This window comes from Eurypyga helias, unplaced genomic scaffold (genome assembly GCF_000690775.1).
Source record: "Eurypyga helias isolate BGI_N326 unplaced genomic scaffold, ASM69077v1 scaffold38820, whole genome shotgun sequence".
NCBI lineage: Eukaryota > Metazoa > Chordata > Aves > Eurypygiformes > Eurypygidae > Eurypyga > Eurypyga helias.
In genome coordinates, this window is record NW_010224491.1 from 42,752 (window position 1) to 52,719 (window position 9,968).

The 9,968-nt window shown below is 39.2% G+C and overlaps 1 protein-coding gene across 1 annotated transcript; it reads right to left on the reverse strand.

Annotated features, from left to right (window-relative positions):
* Positions 1-9,868, reverse strand: IDH3A (isocitrate dehydrogenase 3 (NAD+) alpha). The gene is made up of 11 exons (XM_010161702.1): positions 9,503-9,868; positions 8,260-8,322; positions 6,686-6,769; positions 5,341-5,455; positions 4,620-4,807; positions 4,220-4,353; positions 3,428-3,530; positions 3,286-3,350; positions 2,643-2,727; positions 2,130-2,282; positions 1-240 (listed from the first exon to the last, which is right to left on the reverse strand). The coding sequence occupies exons 1-11, from the start codon at positions 9,866-9,868 to the stop codon at positions 157-159; spliced, it is 1,440 nt and encodes a 479-aa protein (XP_010160004.1). The 3' UTR covers positions 1-156.
* Between the last annotated feature and the right edge of the window lie 100 nt (positions 9,869-9,968).

Genomic DNA, 9,968 nt, shown 5'->3' on the forward strand with positions numbered 1-9,968 from the left:
GCCATCCGGGCTAAATTTATTAATGGAGAGGCCCTAAGTAAAAAGTTTGCTCTCTTAAGAGACAAGCAAACTCTATGCATATGGATATCAGGTTACATATAATGTACTTTGTGTGATGTGTCCTTCTGGAGTTATTACAAGTAGTATGAGAAGAGCTTAGTCTGTGTCCCGTACTCTGCGGCAGATCTCCTCTGTGAATTCCGAACATTTGGCATTACCTCCCAAGTCTTTTGTCAAGACCTGAAAGAAAGACAGAATATTACTCAGGTGTCTTATGGGGCTAATCTTGTATCTTGAATCTGTTCCCTGCGTTCATTTTGTATGTGGATACTGAGCAGCGCTAAGAGGGAGTACATCAGTCTGAGTTATTCCACATCCCATATAACCATCAGTAAGGACTGTGCAGACTGAAGCAGGTAGAAAACCCAAGTGTGAACATCAAGCATTATGTTACCAGATTTCAGCACGATTTAATCTTAGCTGCAGGAAGAAAGTACATTTGACCAAAGCTCTCCAAATCCCTTGGCCACATAATAGTGTAATTAATCGTTAAATATTTAAATTTTCAATAAGAAGTTTGTCCTATGGAAGTAAAATTCTTATATGAAGGTTCAGTGCAAAGGCAACAGAGTCACTCACTAAGGTTTTGGGGTTTTGGTTGATTTTCTTAAACGAGGCCCACACTGAAAAAGCACACATAGCTCTTAATGCTTCATGTTAACTCAACTAAGCAGATTTCAAGAACTGTTAAGATATAGAAAAATGCAGAGTTAAAAGAAACTCTTTTCATCAAGTCCAACTGCTGTCTGGCACCATGAAGGCAGTAAAAAGTGGGCAGCATTGCTTATCTAACCTGGCTAGATTAAAGCAGTCTAGGAGGCAGTTGAAAATCTTTAGTTTTCCCCTGACATGACACACACAGATCTCAATTAAGTGGTGGGGAAAGGGAGAAGTAGCAAGCATGAGAGGCAACAGGGTTACTATTTTAGGATCTTGTCACTTTAACTGCATTATGCTTTTTTCAATTTTAAAGTCGTCTTTCCACTGTGAGCATATAATCATAACATTGTGAGTAACTAGTAAACAAGTAGCCGTGTTACAAAACTTGCACTATGTTATCTTCCACAGAATTACTGACCTGCAGATGGAGGATTTCATTTTCAGAGCAGTAAATGGGAACTTTACAGGAGCACCTCTTTATTCATTTGTAAGTTTAGATTTTTTGTTTAACTGGCTCCTACACACAGCAAGAGAGCTGCAAGCAGGCCACTTCTGAAATGATGACAGCGTTTTGTTTAAGCGTGCTTGTCACAAAGCAGCTTCTTATGCTCCTGCCCAAGATAACTGAACCAGCATGGCTAACGGCTAATCCTCTTTAACTGCAATCTTCAGGATCCTTCCAGCTATGTTTTGAAAAGGTGGATGTCAAAGTAGCTGAGTTAACCAGGAATGTTAAGAACACAAGTTCAAATCAGGTTTCAGAGCATTAAGAACACAAGTTCAAATCAGGTTTCAGAGCATAAGCACCCCCTCCCCAGAATATCCCACTTGAGTCTCTAATGTAGAGCCACTTACTGCCGATGGGAAATCACATACAATCTTAAGGGAAAACCTAACTACTGGATAAAAACTGTTCTTTCATAGTCCAAAAGGAGTGAAAGCAGTTAGGAGGAAAAATAACTCCACAACAACTGACCTGAAAAAACAGGAGCAGAAGTATTACAGTCAGGACTGAAATGTGTCCTTCATATCAGGATCCAGATTTTGAAAGAAATGCTTTGTATGCACTGTGAACTTCACATGTGCATTACCACTCCCTACCTACACCTCTAATCCCCTTGATGAAAAGCAGACATCCTACCCTAGCTTTTTGAGTTAACAAAGCTGTGGAAATGTAAGACGAGCATTACTGAGGCACAAGGAATGCTAGAGCCTGTCCTTTTTTCTGAGCTGGGCAGACTTAATTTCACCCCTCCTGACTACTACCGGGGAAGGACGGCGGCACTGCTCATGCATCAGACCAGCACAGCAGCTCATCCACTGTCCCACTGCTGATGTTCTAAGGTAATTTTTACTGTGACAGAATAAGACTTGAATTCATTGTCTTTATTCGCACACCCTCACATTACCTTTCCATCTTTAATTGTATCAAAGCAAGCTGTCTCAATTTTTGTGGCGTGTTTGTGTAGTCCCATGTGACGCAGCATCATTACAGCGCTCAGAAGAAGGGCAGTTGGATTTGCCAAGTCTTTTCCTGCAATGTCTGGTGCCGTTCCATGAACCTAGAGATAAAATCAACCTATCTGTTATGACGGCAACATGTTCATTTACATGTCCCAGGCAATTCAAGGGTATGGAAGCAACCTGAAACACAGTCCTCATGCACAAGCATGATAAAGTAGGACTTACTTCGCTGTGATACAGCGAGTGGAAAGGAGATGGGAAAAAAAACGAACAATTCAGTTCAAAGGCATCAGAAATACACACTTTAACTACTCTGGGTAAAGTTTCAGCATCTTCATGGTAAAAAACAGTTTTACAGAGAACTTAGTTAACTGACAGCCACATTGTACATGATGGAAAGTTTTAGATTCTTGAGACAAAGTAGTTACTACTACTACACTTTGCATAAGAAGACTTACCGATTCAAAAATGGCAACTCCGTTAGCACCAATATTTCCACTCGGTGTTACTCCAAGACCACCAATCAGTCCAGCACACAAGTCACTGAAAAAAACCCAAACAAATGACCAAACAGAAAAACCCACAGGTTTTTTTCATATGCAGTTGCATCTCTGTAAGGCATTAATACTTTTGTTTCTCATTTTATTGCCACAATAACTTATTTTATATAAGACATAGAGACAGTCTGAGAATAATACTGGGAAATAATAGATGCTGTTAGCCACTCACACTCCATTGGAACATTTGAAAATCTGCAGAACTACTAGCAGGAGACAACTTAGTAAAGGAAAATTAAAAGGAAATCCAAATGCTAGAATAAAGCTGATTAAGACATAGGCACAACAAAAGGTTCAAAGCACAGAATACCTGTAGAAGTCGCAAAAGCTAGCAAAAATTGTAATGCACAGTTCCCTGTAACTATCCAGAAGTCTTACTTCCTCCGAGGAGGCAACAGAACTACTTTTCATATGTGAAGTCCTAAAAAGGCAGAAGAATTTTGCTCAGGTAGGTCACTCATCTGGCTAGCACATAACCGGAATAACTGTCCAGAAAGTAACAGCAGTGTATATGCTGCGTTAGTTTAAATGAAAACCTCCATACCTGAGGATGTCACCATACAAGTTGGGCATAACAAGCACATCAAATTGTGATGGATCCTGAACCATCTAGAAAGACAGATATTTTCATTAAGGTTAAGAATTTAAACTAACAATAACCACAATTAAAACATATAAATACTCACATTCAGACACACAGTATCCAGATACATTTCATTAAATTTAATGTCTTTACAGTTTTCTGCTGCCTCCCTACATTTTCTCAAAAAAAGCCCATCAGACATTCTCCTGCAATTAAAGAAGCAAAAGAATGTTGCAGTTATTGTAAGTAAGCAATACTGAAGATAAAAAGATCTGCATGCAGCAGAGGAAAAAATAAAAATACTACAGTGCAGAAACGTAATATGTCACTAATTATCCCTTATATTAAATACAAATCAATATTTTAAATATATTTAACAGTCAGAAATTATGCCTTTTAGATTTTGTCCTAAAATATTTTTGTATCAGTGGTTTAACAGCCATACATTAATTCTCAGAATGACTCATTCATTTACTAAAGGCTTACTGGTTTGTAAAGCTAATGTCATGTAATATCACACATGTTATGACTCACAGTACGAAGTGGCTTGGAAACGGTAAAAGACACCAGCCATTTTCATCCTCAGGTTTTAAATTAATTTTCTGACTCTAAGACTATTTTCCAAATTAAGAGCTTTGCAATGAAAGTCACAGGATTACTACAAACTTACTAATAAAAACATTAGCGAGTAATTATAGCCCTATCAATACAGACATCAATACCGATGGGTCAGTACTGCCCATTTTACTTAGGAAGCATTTACTTCACTTATTGCCCATTTTCCTTACTCTCACTAGTGTCAACAGAAGTTACGCGTTTGAGAAAGTTTAAGTTATTTATAATTAAATGCATAATACTATTTGTTGTTTTTCTCAAAAAAGAAGTGTCAACATACATAATATTTGCCTTGTGCACAGCAGTAACGTGACTTCTCTGATTATTTCTGGCATACTCAAAAGCAAATTCTGCAATACGTTTGCTAGCTGCTTCTGTGATCAGCTTGATACTTTGCACAACACCTTCAACAATCTGAAAGACAGTAGTTGCATTGGTAGTAAAAGTGCAAGCTCTTTTTTCAAGTCACTATTATGAATGTTTGGGACAAAGCGATAGAATTCTGAGTGAGGCCGTCTCAACAGTGCATTTCACAATAAAATAACTGGTTTATGGGTAGCAAACTTAAAAAACACCACCCAACCTCTTACTGCTAGGCCACCAGCACTTTGAGATGGGCAAAGTTATCATTCATGAAAGACAGAAAACCCACCAGAAACACACCACTTCCAGCAACATACCACATGCTCAATTCCGCTGTATTCGCCTTCTGTGTTCTCCCGAATTGTGACGATGTTCACATCTGTATAGGGGGTTTTGTACCCTTCAATTGAGACACAGGGACGTACGTTTGCATAAAGGTCAAAGGTTTTACGCAGAAGCAGATTCATTGATGGGTGCCCTGCAGCAATTGGGGTCTTTAAAGGCCCTGAAGGGAAGGAAAAAAAGGAAGTAAACCCCTCCATGAATTTTAGACAGAAACTCTAGGTAAAGTGGTACTCTTACAGAGGATCTCCAAATTCCTATTTAACCCTTATGCTGAAATGCCATGGGAATTCTCTGTGGTATCAGGAGTACTACACAGTAACATTAATCAGCTGTCTAAAGGCCAAATTGCAACTCTTACATGGAATAAGAGTTTTACGAGAGGTTTTCAGTGACAGCAATGTAAAAAGAAACGATTCGTTAGGAGTGTAGTTATAACGTATTATTCTGTATCGGGTGCATTAGAAATGCATTCTGCCAAGTTTGGTATACAGTAATAGCCACCTTTAACATACTTCCTATGAGATCTATGAAAGTTATGGCTTTGTAATGATTTTAAGATTACAGAGGACTACCTGACAGGCTGTCCTCTATAACTGGCCATTTTATTGTGCTACAGATTACAGACCTTGGCTTGAAATCAGACTCACAATAAAACCAATAGTTTAAATATCTTTGTATTAACCCCTGAATTACCTTTTAGTCCCATTTTGTTTTTATCCATGGATTCTTTGGCATCTGGAGGTATCATCCACTTCCCTCCTGGTCCTTGAATGGCTGTAACATTCCTCTCTTCCCACTGAATAGGAGCCTAAACACATTTACTTTATATTAATATAAATATCATGACTTTTGCTTCAAGTTTTAACTTCCCTTTCACAAAAAGATGCATAAGGAATTGTGTCCAGGCCTTCCTAAACAATTTTTCTCTGGTAGTGAGATTAAGCATGAGATGTGTGAACTCAAAATTTATTTTTTTTTTTTTAATGTAATTAAATAAGCAGAAGTGAAATAGCATGAGCAACTATCAGTAAACTTGAATAGCACAAGATGCCTCCATGGGCATCATGTACACAGAAATTGTTAGAACGGCTATATACGTGCAGCTACTTTCAAATTCTTAGAGCTGTTGAGTTCCTTCTATACAAGGGGTATTTGAAAATGGAATTCATTGAGAAGTCATCATCCCTACTGCCTATCTGTTATCTAACTGATAATCTGCAAATTGCACAATGCTTTCTGAATTTGCATTCACCACAGGGAATTTTTTAAGTGGAGACAGGCTGTCACCCATTCATTTCATCAGGAAGGACCATAAAGGAAAACATAAAGGGCTTTCATAAGCAAACAGAACCAATGTAAGCATGACATACTAGAGAATCCCCTTTAGAACAAACAAATCTGATCATGATTGCAAACATGCACTCACACACAAACTGAGGTTTTACTCTTCCCCACCACCTGGCTTGACTCCCCAGAAACAAACAAAATTATTATAAGGTTTTCATACATAATTAAAGAGAACTTCACTTTTTCAAAATCTAAGTGAGATAGTTGTAATAGGAAGAAAGTAAGTCTGGGTGCTGTTACTAACATGGAGGAATTGAACAGGCATCTTTCCTGAAGAGCTGTATTTCCTCGCCAGGAAAGCAGACAACCTCTGGTCAAGTGCCTCAGACAGGCAGCCCAACAGTTCATGCATATACTTAATTTTCACGTCACTTGAGTGAATGTGTTTTGCAGTGCAGCAGTTTGATTTTTAAGAATAAGCCAGTCCTTTCTCACACACTTTGGTCTGCACTGGAATTCACAATGCAAGAAAGAACATCCTCTACCCATCGCTCAGGACTGCTTCATCAGCAACATGGTATCACACTCCTATCTTTTATTAGCTGAAGCTTTAGACTCTTTCTGTTGTCAAGAAGTTTTAATAAGCTTAAACAAGACTTGATCTCTTGGAAGTTGCAGAGAAAACATTTTAGTGCACCCAGTTAATGCTTATTGTTGTAGATAAACTTAGAGCAAGACAAACAGGACTTACTTTGGCAGCATCAAAGATCTTCATGACAGCATCAGAAATTTCCGGTCCTATGCCATCTCCTGGGATTAAAGTTACTGTTTGTACCTAGGTAAAGAAACATCAGTAATACAGCAAACGCGTGCTTGCTTTCTACGTAGAAAACATTTTCATGTGTTGTAGGAACATAATAACTACCAGAAAAGAAAAAGTTTCTATGAATAGCAGCATTGGACAGAAGCAAGAATGACTAGCTTGTTTTCAAATACTGACATATGCTAGGAAAAAAAAATAATGAAAAGCTATGTTCACCTTAAAAAAAAATTAAAAATCTCATACATATCTAAATTTCTAAATTTCTGAAGTGACTTCCTAGAAATCTCAGACCCATTTTTAACAATATCAAAGTTATTTTCCTCCCATAATGTTCTCAGTCTTGTTTCTTTTATCATCTTCAAACGGATGAAATAAATTGCATAGCCCAGGCTCAGCGAATAAGAGGAAGAAAGTACTCCACTTCGATAAACAACAAAAAAATCATGATTGCTATTCTAATCATACCTGCCTCAGCTCTTTTTGTTTTATTGGAAGTTTTCCAACAGTTTTGTAAGGGCTCAAAAAAAGCAGCTCAGATAGAGCATTATTTGCAAAACCCCAATCAGAATCAACTCACAAGATGTTTCCATCCTCCACACAAAATAGTCAGAATTTCAATACCTACTGACGGATGTTTTTAACTAATCTGAGCCAAAGAAATTAATTCACTGTGCACAATAAAAAAAAGCAGAGCTTGAGATGGAATGCCTCAAGCTCAGTTTTAGGCTGTCTTGTGTTGTTGCTTCACAGCACAGCAGGACTCCACCTAAGCCAGAGAAGTTTCACCTCAAACAGTAATGTGGTATTAACAGAACCAGCAATGCCGCACCTTCTAAACCTTTTTATAGGTGTTACCCTTCAGTTTCTTCTCTAGCTGTTCTACAAAACTTGTAATTAAAAGCCACAGTTCCTCTTTAGTCCTTCTCAAGGGTACATGCAGTGGTGCCCAGCCCTGCTTCTGCCTGAGCAGTTTTCAAGGCTGCCCTCACTGAAAAAAAGGGCCCATGGGCACTTCAAACACACACACATAAAAAGGTGGAACATCTACAAGAAAACACAGTGTCTAAAATACTTAAAGGCCTTGAAAAGGCAGAACTTTAGACGTACAGTATCCCAAAAGCAGCAATAAAGTAAATCTAGTGCTTAAAGGAAAGTCTGCAAAATAAAGAAAATGAGAAGCTTCTCAACAATCTCTCTACTTCACCCAATATTGCCCATTTCCAGATGACTTTCAGAAGACTGGCTTAAGTTCACGTTTTTTGAAAGGTTTTCATGCTACTGCTTTCACTAAAGCCTTTTGTATTGTCACTTACACTTTAATGTGCAATTGCCAAAGACAGTAATTAACCAATGTAAATCCAGCATGGCTTAAGAGTGTATATGTTCACTTATTTAGGCCTTATTTTTTTAGAAAGTAAACATAACACAGCAATCTTACAAATTTCTGAACCCCTTTCTTGAGAAACTTCTTAAAAAGAAAAAAATGGTACTATTATACTCACAGCACTACCAAAACTTCTGGTCACCTGTTTTTGGTTTTTGAAAGCACCTAGCAATCGAGAAACCTGCAAGAATATAAAACAACAAAATGCTATTTTACTACACAAATGGAATCTTTATAAGTTAACAATATTGCAGCCAATCTGCATTTTAAAATCGTATCGCTTTAAATTTCCTATCTCAAACCAGTATAAAAATCCAAACGAAACAAGAGTAACTAATGCTTTGCCAAGCTGCTTGCTAACATTCTGTGCGCTGACACCCCAGGTGGGTATTTTTAGCACAAGGTAAACCCAGGACAGCCGTGCTTTGCAGCGCGCTGCGCTCTCCTATCTGACCTGGGGATGAGGGGAAGTTACTGCACAATATGCTTGGTTAACCAGAGTCCTTGGTTACTACGCATTTGAAATAAGGTGGCGGTGACTAATTAAATAGATGATATGCTAAGGATTAAGAAAGCAAAGCAAAAAGTCAAACACTTCCACAACCCGTTGGGTGGTCAGTATCTTTACACGCTATAGGTACTGTTTCCATAACTACTTGGCATTAGTGGCCTTCTTCCACTCAAACTGTGGGGAATTTTGTTCTTCCAACTATCACATCCCCAAGGTTTGTACTATTGCCTTCTGAACGCCTGACAGTTTTTAAGAAGCATAATTGAAATGCACATTAAAGTCAAAATTCACCATAGCAATGAGTCTACACAGCATAGTCAAAGAATCACATTTTCTTAACATCTGAATATTCTGAACTGGCACTAAGCTTCAAAACTGGGATGGTATCTCAGCTTGAGCTCCTGCCTAGCGGAGCACCACGGACAAAATCCCCAGTCTTAGCAGTATCGAAAACTGCACAAAAATCAGGGCCTCCCAGTCTTACCCTCCTCTCTAGGATTTTTCATCCTGCTGTGACTTTATCTCCTGTCCTTATTGACACGTATGCTTAAATGCAGCTCTATGGCAAAAGGGACAAACTGTTGGCACTAACAGAAACAACTAGAAACAATATAATTCTCATGTATATTGTAATGAATGCTGTGGGAGAAGTAATTTAAGCTAGAATTTATTTTTACTTGTAACCCAACGTGTGCTTATTGCACCAGACAAGCACAGTGACTTTGCCTACACAAGTGTAAGCACACTCGTGGTACAGTCCCCGCATGCGAAGTCAGGATTCACATTCCAGAGTAGCCCTGGAAAGAGCACTGTCTTGCCAGAAATCACGGGCCTGGCACATTCTGCTTACGCTCAACATCCGTCCCACCGGCAGAGACCAGGCTGCACAGAACTCATCCCTCCTGACGCGGGAGTCATGATCGCGATTAACTCCTGACAGCTTTCCGTCTTTTCGCAGATAACGTAAAGCGGGCCTTTCACGACGACTTAGCCTCCAGGGGCTATTATTTAAAGGCGCAAAAGAAATTTTGTTTACTCCAGGCGAAAAGCAGCTGCATCTCGACAGCCCCAGGAATAACGGCCGCGTTCCAGAACTGTTCTGAGCCAGAAAATACCAGAGGACACGTAGCGAGCCAAACACGTAGCGAGCCAAATCGCAACCAGACGCAACCCTCAATCTCCGTTTTTCCCTAGAAGTCTCCGTGATGATCTGCATCCCAGACTCCTCGGGAATGACGTTTTCAAAGAAGCACACGGCTAGTCCCGCACGGGGGGAGCTGCGGCCGTGCCGATGCGGTGACCTCTGCGGCGCCACC

Excerpts from the sequence above, each read along its gene's own strand:
- IDH3A (XM_010161702.1), bottom strand. The coding sequence starts at position 9,868 with ATGCAGATCATCACGGAGACTTCTAGGGAAAAACGGAGATTGAGGGTT. Across the intron at positions 5,456-6,685 it reads AGATCTTTGATGCTGCCAAA|GCTCCTATTCAGTGGGAAGA; the intron begins GTAAGTCCTGTT and ends AAATGTGTTTAG. Across the intron at positions 2,283-2,642 it reads GAGTTGCCATTTTTGAATCG|GTTCATGGAACGGCACCAGA; the intron begins GTAAGTCTTCTT and ends TTTTATCTCTAG.